This window comes from Prenolepis imparis, unplaced genomic scaffold (assembly GCF_030444845.1).
Source record: "Prenolepis imparis isolate NDT839.2.m4 unplaced genomic scaffold, iyPreImpa1.0 SCAF_9, whole genome shotgun sequence".
NCBI lineage: Eukaryota > Metazoa > Arthropoda > Insecta > Hymenoptera > Formicidae > Prenolepis > Prenolepis imparis.
The window spans coordinates 4,464,291-4,481,363 of NW_028141167.1; the positions used below are offsets into that span (position 1 = coordinate 4,464,291).

General features: G+C 40.7%; 1 protein-coding gene across 6 annotated transcripts; it reads right to left on the reverse strand.

Moving 5' to 3' along the window:
- Positions 1–498: 498 nt before the first annotated feature.
- LOC145941061 (leucine repeat adapter protein 25) lies at positions 499–16,986 on the reverse strand. 6 transcript variants are annotated; one of them, XM_083046857.1, is made up of 5 exons: positions 14,959–15,137; positions 14,694–14,864; positions 6,611–9,372; positions 4,486–4,717; positions 499–2,054 (listed from the first exon to the last, which is right to left on the reverse strand). In XM_083046857.1, exons 3-5 carry the CDS (start codon positions 7,792–7,794, stop codon positions 1,770–1,772), a joined length of 1,701 nt encoding a protein of 566 aa, XP_082902983.1. In that variant the 5' UTR covers positions 7,795–9,372; positions 14,694–14,864; positions 14,959–15,137; the 3' UTR covers positions 499–1,769. The 6 variants fall into 6 exon arrangements, 4 of the variants coding, with proteins under 4 accessions (XP_082902983.1, XP_082902982.1, XP_082902984.1 ...); XR_014426119.1 differs by lacking the exons at positions 499–2,054; positions 6,611–9,372; positions 14,959–15,137 and adding exons at positions 15,705–15,824; positions 16,039–16,233; positions 16,633–16,986 and having other exon boundaries at positions 4,579–4,717; XM_083046856.1 differs by having other exon boundaries at positions 14,694–15,137.
- Between the last annotated feature and the right edge of the window lie 87 nt (positions 16,987–17,073).

Consider the following 17,073-nt stretch of genomic DNA (forward strand, 5'->3'; position numbering starts at 1 on the left):
TCTTTATCAAAACGCATAATTATTTATTATTTCGAATTCCACTCTAAAACATAATATTCGTTACAATTATTATAATTAATGATTCATTAAGTTTTGATAAACAACCTGTATCTCTTTTAAGAAGTATAACAATTGTATCTTTTTTACGTATGTGCAAAAATATTCATGAAATACTAGTCATCATACTACATATATCTTATGATTTATACCGAGACGCTAAAAACCACATATAGAAAAGATATTGAATAACATGTGATTAGAACAGTGTAGCAGAGATTATATATTGCGACACTTTATATAACGCGAAGACTATTGCAGCGATTTCTTCATCCTCGCTGACCTGATATTGCACCATTTATTTCCGCACACACCCTGCCATTGACTGTATCTCAGAGCGAGATGCAATTTGCATGTATGTAGACGCAGCATATTGTCGATCATGATCTGTGTCAGAGTAACGATGTATATACAAAGAAAGGTTGTAGTTACATGACATAGTATATTTAAATTAAGTTTTATTTATTCTGCCATAGTCTTACATCATATCTTTACACAGCTCGTGCTAATCTACGCGAAAGGGCGCTGCGGAACATTAATATAAATTCCAGTTTTTCCGAAAATACCAGACGCACGTAAATTCGACGGATTGAGACGTCACAAAAAAAATACTAAAAGATATACTTATAACGAGAAATCCCGCTAGATTATATTTTTTATAGATATTAAATTTTTCTGTTTCCTTCTCGCAGATCTAGTTGCGCAGATAACCCGAGAATATCAACAACGAGAATGAACTTTGCGATGGGATACAACAGTATAAAAAACACCGAAAGAGAAGAGACACGCGTGATTCTTTCGCACTCACTAGCCTCATACTTCAGCTAGGTGAAACGTCAAAAAATCGCGCTTTTTTTCGGACTATAACACCAAAGAATCGTGGTGCAACGGGCTCGGATCTGTTATGGTCGCTTCGCGGCGGAGCGAAGTCTCGAATCTTAATCTGCACAAATATGGATGTGATTATCATTAATCAAAGGCCCCTTCGAGCGCTATCACAAGTAGAGAGGAGAGTAGCGTGCCGAGCTAAAATTAGCTCTCTCGCTCGTGGCAATTGAATCCTTTTTTGTTATCTAGAGAGTGCGACATATACGGAATGTCGTCGATTGTTGCGCGAATTGGCAAATCAACTCTCTTCTTCAAACAGCGAAGCGATTATTACCCTGCATACGCAAAACAATCTCCGCAATCTGACGGCTAAAGTATTGCAATCGTCAGGTTGATTTGATTACAAGTCCTTCTTTTATGCTAAAGCAACATCGGATCGTAATTTCGAATGCCTCTTCAAACGACGATTTACGAGAGAAGCGACAGCTTCTCTAGATAAGTGACACCGTTCGCGTGCATGTGCAATCGCGATTCATTTACCGGGTATAATTTCTCTCAGTCAAACGATTGAGTTGATCCCAATCGTGAATTAAAGAGAGAAAGAGAGAACCGACTTGTAGATCGCAATCTTGAATGTCCCAACAAGTAACGTTGCAGGTACCTTTAGGAATTAGTAGTTCGCAATTGAATGTCACGTCACATGCGAGTTTCGATCACCGATAGGATATCGAAATGCCCAAATCGTCGCAATTTTTATTTTCACGTCAATCTCTCGAGGTTTTTTTTTTCTCGTAGATATCGGCGTTTCCCAGGAACGCGCCGCTCTAAGTGCGATGAGAGGACCGAGACCTTCTCGTGTACTTCTTCCTCTCAGTGACGATACGTCAAACGGCTCCGCACTCCTCGCTCGACGGCGACTCGTCGCTGGCCGACGGTCTGGGTGGCCTGGGCGGTCGCGGCGGTCGATGATGATGCAACGTGGGCGCCGGCCTCCTCGGAGGTGGCGGCGGATGCGTCCCGTAGGATGTGTCGTCTCCCTCCTCGCTGCTGGGCGACGGCGAAGGCGCTCGGTCTTCCTGCTCCTGCAGCAGTTGCCGAAACTCTTGGATCGACTCGTTTAAGGACCACAGTTGCGACAGCAAAGAGAGGTCGAGTTGCCGCAGCCCGAACTATAATAAAAGATGCAACAAAATTATTATTGTGATGTGGATAATCGATGATTAAAAACAGATTGAAATTGTTATAGCGAGTTTTTCTTATTTTGACAATAAAAAGCGATTATGTCATTCACTCATGATTTCTTATTTATTTTTTTTTTTTAAATTATTTATTATCCGTAAATTGTTGCGAAATTTCGCGTAGGACTCAATCTAGAAACTGCAGTGTACCTGGCGCATTCACTTTTACCATACGGTCACCAAGGTAAATGTTACCTCGTGATTTACAGACTGAAATGACGCATTTCTAAGCGACTCGGCGGTCGTGGGAACGTAGAGGAAGAGAGACTCGTAGTATAGAAGAGAACATAAAATGAGAATAAGAAGAATACGAGAGGCATAGAGAGGCGTAGAGCGCGACGAAAGGAGAAACGAGATTGGAAGGAGAAGAACTACGCCGAGGAGCGGATGAGAGAACGAAGGTGAAAGAGAGCGACCGGGAGGAAAAGGGGGGTCTTCTCTCCAAAGGAACCGAGTCATGCCCGGAGGAAACGTAGCGTGGGAGCAGCTGTACCAGTTCGCATCGTGTGTGTTGTCTGGGATGACTATTAAATTATTAGCCCAACTTAAGGTACGCGGGGTACCACGTGATGCTGATGGCGCGAATCGGAGATCCCCACAACAAACACTTGTCACGCGAGCGCGCGATTTCTTCTCTCCGGAGAAATTCTACACGAGGTCCCGTTAGAGTTAATTTCACAAAGATTGACCGCGAATGCTAAGCGAATGTGATCGATGCGATGTGGCGATAATTTTGCACGAAACGAGTAGTAATTCGTGAGATCGCATAGGGTCAGTGGGACGCTCGAAGGATCTTGCTCTCGTCAAATAATAATGAGAAACTTTGTGGACAACTTTAACGAGATAAGATCTTGGAGATAAAGTTTCGTAGACGATATCACGTGTAGCAATTTTAATCGAAATAAATGGAATTCTTTTTGGAATCTTATTTAAATCGCACGAGATATCCGTGAATCGACGTAAAGGAATTAATAAAGCAGTACATTTGCATATTTTGTCTGCTATGCAAACAGAAATCTGCAACGTAATATGCGTATCCATTGAAAAAGTAGAACCTCTATATACACACGAGTATACATATGATATAAGTATCCTCTCTATCGCGCTATGATACGATTTCCCTCGCTGCTTATGATCCCACGCATAAAATACACGCTCATCGCGTTCCGCAATTTATTCACACGCGATCGCGGCCTCGAGGTAACGGGTCGGTTAGGTCGCCCAAACAAACGCGGAAGAATCGAGAAAAAAAATGTCAGGAGCGACAGAGGTGGACAACTGAGTAGAAAATGACGACGGTTCAAAGAACGTGCTCGGATTGACGACTGGAATATCGAGGATAAGGAGTGGCGAGGCTTACATTAACACAGTAAAATCGGCAATTCGAAAAAAATATCTCAAAGAAATTAGTCAAAAAAATTTTTTAAAATATAAAAAATAAAATATATCTTAAACAAGACAAAACAGATACGAAAGAATAAAAAAGTTGTAAAATATGTGTTATGGAATTATATATTATATAAATTTAAAAAATGGAAAGGTCAAGTTTAAAGCATTGAAATGACAAATTATTACGCGAAGAAACGAGGTTCGCGAGAATAAACTACGCCAGCTTCCGCCTCAGCGTCAGAGCGATCAATGACAACAAAAATCTCTCGACAGTTATTTTTAAATCACGCGCATTATTACACGCGAACGCGTGGAATTTTCCCGCATGCTCGTACATTTCGCGTCGCAGCGGATGACTAATGGTTTCTATTGAAGTTAATGGCTGCCGCGTTAGAGAGGATGCACAATTTTAGACATCACTTTGAACAGCATCGACAATTCACCGGCTGCTGCATCTCGAACGAGATGCTATTGCTGTGGGTCGTAATAAAATGTAATGTTCAAACATTTTCGCAATTGTTTTTTTAAAAAATGTTGAATCCTTTCCTGTTTTTGTTCGATACTAATTGCTTCAGTCACTTAATAATCAAGGTCCGTCACGTTACTTGTAAACAAATTTTTAATGTCTCTCTTATCTCTACATTTGAAAGTTAAATTTGTTTACAAGTCATTGTCTGTATTTTTGTATTTTACTCATTTAAAAATCGATAAATGCAAGAAAAGCATTTTAATTCAATATTTCTATATATCTCTCCCATTTGTAGATTATTAAATAAATAATGCGTAAAAAAAAAACTATAGAGAGACACGTAATTGAGTACGTAAAAATCATATGAAAAGCCTATATTCTACATAGCTTTTTGCGAAGAAATGAGTATCGAGAGAGGGTTGCGTTTCCCCGAGCAAAGTAACGAGACCGCATTCCTCGGCGTTTGACGCGAAAGAGAGCGCAAATGATTCTCGAATAGAGTACCATTTCTCTCCTGAGCACCGCCAGCTGGGTATCCAGGGTGGTGAGTTGTCTGGCAGGTGGCGACGGCCTCGATGACGACGGTTTACCGCCTCTTTGAGATTTACTTGACGATCTCGTGGGCGGTGGAGGTGGCTCGCCGTTCTCGCCGCGTCCGCTCAGGTTGAAACCGCTCAGGCTCCTCGGTAACGGGGGTAATCCTTGCAAAGAAGACATCGCGATCCTTTCTTGTATGCTGGAACAAAGCGCCAAGTTTCACTCTTAATGGCAAATTTACATTTGAACCAATAATGTCATTATAGAAGTTGTAGTTCTACACCGATGTGTAGCCATATATTTGCTTATCCTTTGATAAGGATAATACAATGAGTTTCCAGTGACAAAATTAGTAGCTCATTTTTTAAAATAATTATACATATATATATATATATGAATAAATGAATGTATTATATCACACACACACACACACACACAACAAAAGATATTTTAATTTAAAACTAATCCTATTTTCTGGCAAGTTAATAAATTACTGATGATTCTGAAAACAGAAATCCGCGAGGGAAATGAATTTAGTAGTTGTACACGGAAGAACATCTGCGCGAGAAAAGAGAGAGAGAGAAAGAGAGAGAGGAATCGAATATTCTTTCCTGTGAATTGCCGAAGGCAAAATATGATGGAGGCCGCAGGAAACGGGGATACCGTTACACGATCATTTTATGGAATAAAAATCGATCTGTCTTGAGAGTGTCGGTCGCCTGCGGTCAAGAAGGCGGAGGATTTTGTGAATGACTCACTTTGCCCTGCGGTTATCATCATCGCGTGTACATCGCACAAGTGTATGCTCGTTTTTTATCGATTTCCGACTCGATTCTGCGGCCTGTCTGTTTTTCATCTTATTTTCCGCATATTGAGACGGGATGGATCAGATGCATCGACAAGCACAGTATCGATTTAATATACACAGAAGTTACAGATAGCGATATAACAGTTTAGTAATTAAACACTGCGATTAATTAATTAAATTTAATTGTTAATAAATTCTTTATAGTACAAGAAAACATTTATATAGTCTCTATATTTGTGTATATATATGTATATTTTTTCCTTCCTACTTTTCTATTGTAATATTGATTAAATTGTATTAATTGTTATATGTGTGTGTTATATATTATTATATAAAATTTATTAATATATTAATATATTATTATTATATTATTGTGTTATATATATTATTATATTATTGTTATACATATATTATTCTTAATATTAAAACGTCATGTATTTTTTAGATCTTTCATAGTTTTATGATGGAGAGAAAATCAAAAGTGATTCGAGGACTGTCGAAACGAGAGATAGAAAAGAGAGCAAGAACATGCATTTTTAAATGTTAGTTGCACTAATGAACGGTCAGTTTTTATAGCATGTCGACACGGTATTTATCGCCTGACGCGAGAAAGCGGCGCGTTTTTATCGCCGAATCGTTGAATCCAGATCAACGCTTACGGTAACAATGCACGATTCTCTCTGCAGCTATCACTCCTCGATCATTAATACATCTATCGCTCCTCGATAATTAATATGTGAGCACCGACTTATTCAGTCACGTCTCGTGACGTTACATCACAAAGATCATTTATCCGATAAATTAATATAGCATTTCAACATGTCTTTATTAACATTCATATTGCACGCTCGCAATAAGAGTGTCATGATTGTCAAATCGCTTGAAAAAATTCGTGTTAAATATTTTAATAAAAATATTCGAGGCATTTAAATTTAAAACATTTTTTAAATATTAGAGATATTAATTTTTTTTAATTAAAGAGAGCAATATCTTATTCTTAAAAAAATAGTCGTAAAATACATTTCTAAAAATTTTTTCCCCACGCAATATAATTTTTCTGTTATGTAAATGTAATATATTCCAAATAAGATTCCTGCAGCTTTGAATTTTACATTACAAGCGCGGTCTCTTGCAAAAGCAATTTATTTCCAATTAAAAGATTTCAAGTCCGTCACTATTTGATGAATGGAAAAGAGTCTCATTTAGCGTCACCATGAATTTTTAAATGATCCAATAACGCATTTCGTAAATAGTCGCGAGCGATTCATCACAATTTCGGTCTACCTGATAAAATCAAGATCAGTGATCCTCTCTTCCTCGCGATGATCGTAACCGTTGATACGATGATCCCCGTCGACGATGTCGTCTCCGTGTAGAGTGATCTGCGTGGAAGAGTAATGGACTCCCGCCTCCAGCCAATCCTGCCGATGGATATTGTTGTCGCCGTCGTTGTCGTCTTCGTCGTCGTCATCGTCGTCGTTATTGTCCTCATGATCGCTAAGCGCAATTTTATGCTCTGGTTCGTCGATGACGAGCACCGTGGTAGCCGTGCGGTCAACGCTCGGGACGCTGGTCGATCTCTCGGTCGAGGATAAAGCCTCAGCGCCGTCGTTCACAGCAGCCTTTCCTTTCGAGAAAATTTCCGGATGCTGTTTCTGCTGCTGCTGTTCACCGGGGCACGATTTGCACGTGGGCGTCGACCTAATCTGCTCGTCATCTGCCTCTTTCTCCGGGTTGCCGTTGCATTTTTCCGGATGACTCACCGTGACTTGTCCGCCAGCGGAATTCGGACTGGAGAACGAAGCACGATGTCTGTCTTCCAAGGGCACGTTGACAGTCCTGGCAACTGCCGACAGTTTCGTCGATGTCGCTTCGACTCTCTCCGTCGCGTTCTCCTTCTGCTGATCCTTACCGGGCGAAGCCCTGCATCGTCCTCGATAATCCAATAGACCCACCGGATCCTTCCCACGGGAGTTTTTTCGAATCTCCAGTCTGTGCTGAGATCGTTGATCTTCAGTCAGGCTGTTGCGCTTTCGGACGACGTTCGCCGGCATGTTTCCCGTGGGATAAAGCTTTCCCGAGCTAATGTTCATCTCGTGATGTTCGTGAGACGAAGCAATCTTGCCTCCATTTGCCTCTGACTGATTGTCCTCGACATTCCTGTCTGTATTTCGCGCTTGCTTGCGATCTCTATCATCAGGTACATTCTCGTCCTTGCAATCCTCCTTGATGGACTCGTATACGATTGTGCGTCCAGTCGTTGTTTGGTCCACCTGTTGCTGCTGCAACGTTTGTTGTTGTTGTTGTTGTTGATTGGATCTCCAGGGCTTCATGTTCGGCGGCGGCGGTGCCTGTCTAGTAGGACAGGGCGGCCTTGGCGACCTCTTAAGGGCCTCGGCGACCACCTGCCGACTCGGCCGAGGTGGCACCGGAGGCGGGTGAGGTCTCTGACTGGTTGCCAACTGCATTCCGCACGTTTTTCGGATCGTCTAACCACTCATTCTCGACGGCGACGCGCTTGCGTGCACGAAAGTATACCTAGCACCTCGAAATGCGAAACGCGTTCTCGACAACGTTACATTCGAAATGAAATTCTTCTTGATGGAAAATACTTGAGCGTCTACTAACTGCGCTGCTATCGCGTCATTCACGATATTAGCCTTAATAGCTTTCAAAAATATATGTGCAGTACTTCAAAGTGTGAAATGTCTCTCTCTCATTGTATATATAAAGTGACTTCATAAGATTAAATGGAGAAATAGGTTGTCGCGAATTGTCAACTGCATTTTAGTCTTTCGAATCAACTAATCGCATCCTTCCCAGATGCAATTTCGTAAAAATATGCGCACCGTCACTCCGCGACATTAAATGTCAATTGTAATGCGAGGTACCTTCTCAACTGACGCGGTGAAAACTGCGTTCTGGTAAAGTATTTCCAAGATAAGAGAGAGACGATGCGTTTATCACGTCGTTTCTTATCGCGCGCGCGCGCGCGAATCAATTAGGAATGTGAGAATTATGAAATAAACTCTCGGTAAGCAAAGCGTTTTACGTGTTTCATAAACTTTTCTCGTTAACGACGTCCCACTACGAATCGCAAAAAAATTTCACCAATCTTTAAAAAAAAAATAAATTTCTGACATAATCCATTCAACATTTCATAATATTTTACCTTTAAAATCTGTGATTGCGATCGCGAATTATAAAACTCTACTGCCGGATACTCCTTTTAAAATGCATAGACTGGTAATAGAGTAGTGGGAGAATTTTCCTTCGCTTTAAAACGCATGAACGAGCAACGTGCACGTCGAATGCGGATCAGAAATGACAAGTGTGTTGTGCAACGTCGCTGCACGCTTTTACATTGTTGCGCCAGCGAAATCGCAATCTTGCCTCCTGCCTCGCGTCGATTCACCGTTTCCTTCTTTTTCGTCTCTTCTCTTTCGTTCCTCTCCCCTCGCGAGTCCACCTCGTCCTCTTTATTCGTAAGCGGGTCGTGATCGCGGGCCGATGCCCCGTGATATCGCCGACGCGATTTTGCATACAATCCCGTGAAAATCGGTGAACGTGGTTGGCTCGTTGATGGTTTCACATGCTTTAATTTCCTAAATTTTCTCCATTTTCGTTCGCGATGAATCGTCTCGCGAAATCACCAGAGTAATATTGTATGTATATACTTGTTAAATACATCCTCGTCTTATCGATTTTACGCTAGAGAAGACGCAGAAAGGATTTGATTTCTCATCGGAGAACGATCTCTCGCTCGAGTTTCATTCCGGCTGATCTTCCGAGATGCTGTTACGGTCTCGATCCTCGCCTTTCTATCTCGATCGCACGTGCTTTCTTTTTATCAAGAGTGTGTACACAAATAGATCTTCTCCCTGCTCTTTACGAACGAAGGCAATCTGGTTTATCTGGCGTTTCGCGGATAAACTTTCTACCGCATACCGCATCCGCGGCGCAAATGGTCGCGATTATGAACTAGCAGAAACTTGGCAAGATTTATTCTCAACCCAGCGTATCCCTTTTTATTTCCTGCCTGGATCCTGTGAAAAAAAATTCACTCTAGAGTTCGGTAATTAAGCTCTTTTAATATCGACGAGGAAGTTGAACGAATGTGACAACGAAAACACTCGAGGATCACTTCGTCTTCAACTTCTCATCCGCGTCTTCACTTCCGAGTCTCGCTCGGCGTCACATTGCCTGTCTTCCACGTTTCAGTGCACCACGAAATGCCTCACTTTCTAATGCACAACTAAATATCATATTAATTCCTGCCTCCAGCGCGAACCTAACGTCTTCCTCCTGCAACGATATTATAAAACATTATGGGAGAATTTTTTTTCTTCCATTCACATGCTCCAGATACCGGAAATTCCTCTCTTCCATCAAGTCCGACGAAGATTCTTCCCGCTCACGATCACTTTGCCGACGAATATATTTCGTAAAATCACGGAGAACGAGGCGAAACAACGTTGCTCCGAACGCCTACGGACAGGTAGAGCTAGAGCAACCACGAAGACCTTAGGCGATATCCCCGATCCAGTATCTCCTTCTCCGTTCCATTCCTTTTCTCCTTCTCTTTTCCTTCACCCGATCGTACCGCCTCTCTATCCTCTCTTTCTCGACAGGCTGTCCGCGGCGGACTGACTTTGCGATCCCACAAACATCCTTCGCGATCAGCGTGGCCACGTGACTGGCCGAGCTCGAGTTCTCGTCAGGTAGTCAACAACGAATGTACGGGCCTGTTCGCGCGTGTTTGTGTGTGCATGAATAAGCGAATGTGTGAGTCAGCGAGTGGGTGAGCGAACAAGCGGATGGCTGGGTGTCTGTCTGTGTATCTGTGTATGTAGAAGGCAACGTGAGAGGCAATAGAGCAGAGGTAAATGTAAGGAGGACCCGCGGTCGCGTAGATGACGAGGGTTCAACGCGGTCTCTTAGCATACTGATCACGCTCTGACGTTGTGCGGGTTCGTTCGGCGACGAAGAAAAACCCGGAGCGTTTCAAACCTCGGCATATTACGTAAAAGCCTGGGGATCTGGGGAAAAAGCGATTATCGGTTCGAAGTCTTACGGAAAGTCGCGGTCGCGCACTTTCTAACATCGCCGAGGCACTGAGGTTTTTCTTCTCCCGGGGATGTTGTTCCTCTTCAAATTTTTTTTTTCAAATTTACACGACTAGAGTATGATCCTTCGATCGCTCGGAAATAAAAACTGGAAGTATAAAAAAATTCTATTCCAATTAATATTTAGATCAAGAGTTATAAAAAGTTATTTTAAAAATTATGTTAAAAAATTATTAATATATTCTAACTTATTATAATTATAAATTATTATATTATTTGAATATCGTCACCTTTTGTCGTAAGGTATTTTATGCATTTGGCGAGTCTTAATTAAATATATTTACCCGAGATTGCTTAAGTTTATGTAAGCCGATTTCGTCACAATGTTTCGATGAAATTACGAGATTCACGTTATACTTCACGGTATCAGTCACATACCGTTTCTTCACTTTACATCATATTAAACGCAGGTGTTAATTATCCACGAATGCATTCATTTTCCAAAGCGTATTATTACTCGCATTTACGCGAACACAGAGGCGATTTACGACAAACATAAATTTTCTATAATTTGCAAATCAGCGTCTTATCGCGTCAATTTCAATTTTTTCAATGTCGTCATATTTCGTGGAAAAAAAAAACATTTACAAAATTTTGCAAAAATGCGACGCTTATGCAAGGAAGATATCGCGACGAAAACAAAGTCGTTCGCCGTGCAATTAGCGCTAATTAAAAGAGTTAGAAGACGCGCAAGTTATGAAACGCGAGGGTCCCTGGACTCAGGGCCAACTATCTCCGGGATCCTCGTCTCGCTACCTCCATCAGCGTCGGGTGTAGGTGTGCATATAATCGCGGCCGCGGTTGGTATCGCGTGAGAGAGTAACCCGTAGCGGAGAGACCCGGGGGAGGACGGAGGAGAGAATGAGAGAGGGCAGAAGGAGAAGGATTATCGAAGGAAGTGACGAACGGAGCGAGACGGAGAGAAAAGGGAAGGGACCCATTAGGTCCCCCTATACGTCTCTCTCGCGATGAGCTGGTGCCCCGATGGCGAGGAGGTCCGTTCTCCAGTGCCGTAGCTTGCGCGACATTTTTAGCTTTCGCTCGTTTCTTGCTCTCTCTCTCGCTGTGCTCGAAGATTGCGGAAAGTAGACGAACACGATTATCCCTGATTCGCGTAATTTCTCTTAACGAAGACAAATTCCTCGCTTTTTAAGCGTCCTACCACGCTCGAGTTTGTTTTCGACTCCGACGTGATTTTATATAAAGGGCTACTAATAGAGTCGCATTCAATGGTGCTTTTAATTTCTTTGATGTTAACGGAGTCTTTAGTGTTCCACCTTCATTAGTGCCTATTTATTTCGTTGTCACTTTCCTCGTTATCCTATTTAATTACTTAATTTACCATATCGTATTTATCGTACCTCTATAAAGCTTCTGTAAAGTGTAATCGTTAGAATCTAGGGCAGATTTTAAAGATTTTTTTTTCAAGTTTATTCATATTACCTTCTTCGTCTTCATATTATTTTTTGTGTAGAATTAATACGATTATATTTCGCTTATTAAAGATGCTCGTAAGAAATTGTATATTCTTAAAAGCGCGCGCGCGAATAAGCTCAGGATATCTTGAAATGTAATTAATATTCCGTAGAGATAATCTCTTGCATATCATATTTACGGGATAGATTTTTATACGTAATATATTTTTTCAAAATTAATCTTAAAAAATGATATATGTTGTATGTACATATTCAATATGTCGCGGGATATTTTCGCAATATATTTGCAAATATGAGACATATGTGTTGCAAAGAGCTTTGATAAATATTATTGTTCCATACGATAGTGCGATAAATTTTAACGAGATGACAGCGTATGTTTACGGATTTTTGTAGAGAGAAAAATATGTTTTGTTCAGGATATCAATTGCATTTTCACGATGTGCTCTTCGATGTGCAACTATCCTCGGATAAATGCCCCTGATTCTAGAAACTCGCGCGCTATGCGAGATGACATCGCGTTATCAGCGCGCGATCAGCCGCGATCGTTTATCCTGTCCGCCCATTCACGACGTAATTAAGGCCCAAGTGGCACGTCGGCCCGGCCGGGAAAACGCGGGCTTGGAATTTATTCACACTCTGTTTCGTTCTGGCTCGGGTAAAAACCCAGCCGTTCCACTTTTGCGGCCGATCTCCCGCCGATAAAATGCAAATCGGCGCGGCGCCCCCACGGTCCGACCGATCGTCCCTAGACCGGTCGAAATCGGATCGTGAGTATAATATCTCCATGTCGCGCTCGTAGATGTTCCCGTCTGACAGCTATGCCTACAACGCGACCGTCAAAAAACGAATTCGACTCGAAACTGGGTCATGGGGTTTCGCGAGATACGCGATTCGAAACGCGCGTTTTGAATAGTCAACTGTTTGTCAAATCAGTGCCTTAAGCAGAGAGATGCTTTAACAGAGATGCCTTTATACATATATATATATATATATATATATATATATATATATATAATTTATATAATATATTTAATTTCCATTATTTCTATAATTTTTTCTCAGTAAAATGTACATAGATATACGAAAAATGTTTCTAAAATCTGATAATTGTATGGCAGTATTTTTACTAAATTTAGGGACCAATTTTCATTAACAAAACTCTTAAAGATCTTCCATATATATACATATATTTAACATATATTATAACAAATATTATAACATATATTATAACATATATTGTAACATATATATTATATATGTTATATAATTCATATCTTTTCAGAAATATTTTAAGATACCAAATTAAAAAATACTATTTTGCAAACCCTCTCAGTAATTATTTTCCTGTAACATTTTACGGTAATATATTTGGCGTTAAGCTAGTGTTGAACAAATACTCTTCAATTGTTAACAGACGATATGCCTTGGGATTCAAACGTGACTTGCGTGTGCTATTCTTATATTCTGTACTTTAACCAGCGCTTTATCCAGCCGTAACGCAATCGAATACAAGTGTATAGAATAGTTTTCTCTCCCTCTCTCTCTCATAACGATAAATAATTCAGTCTTTTTTGCAAACGTAAACACGAAATTGACTCACAAAACAAGCGAAATAGAATCGCCACGTTAAAAATGATACGCTCGCACGGTGTTACTCCGACTTTCTTCACTATTTACTCGCATGCTCCGCGTTCCATTAAACATGTCAGTTTTCTCGCACACGATTATGTCTGCAAAATATACGAGGTTCCCGCAATTAAAGCGAAAAAGGAGACCCGGACGATGGGACCGTAACTACTCTGTCGAGAGGATGATTATGCCGCGGCTATTACGTTACATTCTCGACACACGGAACGTGCACACGAGATGCTGACAGCGCGTATCGTTGAATACGACTTATTAATAATTCAACGAACGCCAATATGCGTCATCTACGACGTCCAGATACGAGGAGAGGGATACGATCGCTCTGATAAGCCGCATAGTAACCTTTTGAACCTGATGCGTACATTTGCCACTTGTAGAGAACGCGAAAGTTAAGAAATCTTTAAGAGTTTCGTTAATGAAAATTGCGGTCCCTAAATTCACTAAATACTGCCATACAATTATCAGATTTTAGAAACATTTTTCGTATATCTATGTGCATTTTACTGAGAAAAAATTATAGAAATAATAGAAATTAAATATATTATATAAATTATATTATCTAAATTAATTATAAAAATTAATTATATTATCACGCGCTGCTCAGATATAAAAATACCAGAGACTTAGAAGGAAGATTCGATAGAAGATCCGTGAAGAGTGATGATGATTGCTAACCGGTTGCATCAGTCATGCGAGAATGCACGTCGGGTTGTCGTGCGGCAGGCGGAATTAATCGTCAGCGGATGGATGTTTTTTTAGATAACGTCCTAAATTGATAGCGGTAGATATACTCTCTCTTAGAAAACACACACAAGTTAATCGTTTATACCAGTTCCGTTAGGACTGAGTTTTCAGTGAACAGTATACTGAACATATACATATATGTATCAAATCGATTTAAGAAATATGTGTTGACAAATACATGTTAAGATGTATGTTGCTGTATCTGCTTTTTCTGATAATTGCTTAGCGATCTTTCTTTAACAAATTTAGACTTAATTGCACGGATCGAAAGTTCCGCAATGATCTTTCTATAGATTATACCATAACATGCTCTTCCTATAAAAAATAAAAAATAAAACAACTCTCACACACATCTAAAGTACTATCTCCACGTTTCGTCAGCCGGCTCGAGGGACGGACACGCGTTATTACCTGATTTACTCGCTGCGTGCTGACACCTGCGGGCCTGTCCGGAAAACGTCGGCGGTTACTCCTTGAACTTCCACTCCTGGCGACACATCGGGCAGATGTGGCTGGTCTGCTGCGAGTGCAGCCACTTCATGATGCAGTGTATGTGGAAACAATGCGAGCACTGCCCCCAGACTGGAACAGAGCGACAATGTCAGTGGCGCGTTAAATTAATTTCGTCGACGTCGACGTAGGCGGTAATCGTCGACCGGGAGCATGGGACGCGCACCTGGCGGCGGGGAGGGAGCGAGACGGTTTGTGGACGGAAGGTGCGTTTCGTCGCGCGTACGCGCATCGATACGCGACGGACTACGAAGGGCGAGGGAGTCGAAGGGGCGGCTGCGGCTCCCCTGTGTCAGGCGCGGACTGTGTTGTCTCTCTCTCCGACACCGGCACACGACGGCGTCGATCGATATCGCGCGCCGTCGCGGACACGCGTTCCCGCCGCGGCGGCATTTTACGAGAGAGGGATCCGTCCCCTTTACGGACTTCCTACGCTCGACCTGCATACGTTTCGGCGTATTTTATGCGAAATAAATATCTTTCTGCGATCCTTTCTTTTCTTTCAAACAAATGAGTCAATTTTATGTAGGCTTTCGTCGAGAAAATCATTACGGATTCTAGTAAAAATTTCAGTAGAAAATATACAATATATATGTATATGATCTCAAAATCTCTATTTTTCATAGTTTTCATAAAAACATTTTTAAAGAATCTTATTAAAAATTATTTTTAAAAATCATTTAAAAAATGTATTATATATACATATATAAATTAATTATGCATATAAAATAAATTCTTTAAATGATTCTTTAAAATAATTTTTAATAAAATTCTTTAAAAATGTTTAGATGGAATTTATATAAAAAAAATAGAGATTTCGAGATCGTATTTTCGAATATTTATCGCGTTATATGCGGGTACACGTTAATATTTGTAAACGAGAGATCGAATAATGGGATTGAAATAAAATACCTAGTGGACAGTCGTCTCCAGGAATCTTGCAATCCGGACAGCTGGCGTCAAACGGCATTCTGCATATGCCGCAATTATCGTCGTTGGCGATCCAGCGCCAGGTGGCGACGCCTGTCCAACCTGAAGAAAGAACGTGCCTCGTAGTTGCTGGTCTATATACATATGATACTTCATGACTTATGGCTGAGAAAATGTACGAAATCGAAACATAACCGCATACATGAGATTGAAAATTCTACAGAACTTTACAGAATTCTACATAATTAGGCGTATATGTTAAATATACTATATATTAAACAGCAATTTAATGATGTTTCTGTTCAGATATACCTACTTTTGATTGTCACTTTCATCTTGAAGTTAAATGAGCGAAAGGTTTATAGCAAATGTACAAACGTTAAATAAACGTATTAAGACGATTAAAACGACTTTCGTATGAGTCTTCTGTTCTTCTCAATAATGCGAAGCGATAACGAAAATTGACTTGGGAAAAGATATCATTTTTATGGAAAGACGCACGATCAACCAACTGTGACAAACAGAAAAACATGGAGTTACTAACAGAACTGCGAACTGCGCCCTCTTGAAATTTTCAAATTGTGTACTAACATTTTCGCGTAACAGTAGACATGTATATATTCTTTAATTTATATGTAAATTTCAAAAGTTTTTCCAAATCTAGTTATATAAAAGCCTGTCTTTCTTAAATATATTTCAGATTCTACGTCACAAAGAATTAAATTTACAAATTACTTCCTGTTTATTTTGTCGTGGAACGTAGAAATTATTTTCATCTCGTTACAACAAGCAATATATATCTATTCATCGAAAACTCTACCGGCTTTAATTATTTTTGCTTCGTTAACTATTTTTCAGCTTCATATTCATTATAAATAGAAATGTCTAAATAATCGCGAGAGATACGTACCTTTTTTCCACACACATGCATACCGCATAGAGAATCAAACTCTATCAAAAATTCCATCGGTTTCAATTTTCGCTCTTTAGAGCGCAAGACAAAACAAAAAGCCCCAAAAAATGATATTTGTCTTTATACGTTACAGTAGTGGATGAGAAGCAATTGACGTTAATGGCCCTTGTATTCTTGTATATGCGACGGCGCGACGCGGTAATCAATCTCCCGTTATGTTTCACATATCTATTATTTCCGAAAAAGCGGCAGGTTGATTGGCCCGATTGGCGGCGTGTCCTTTTTTCCGTATGTATTGCGTCGAAAATCGCAACCCATCGAAAATTCCACCGGCTTCTATATCCCTGACCGTGGCGCGGCGGTCGAATGGAAACGCACCGTGCGGAGGGAGAGAGAGAGAGAGAGACAGAGAGACAGCGCACGCGCGCGGGTGAGAGA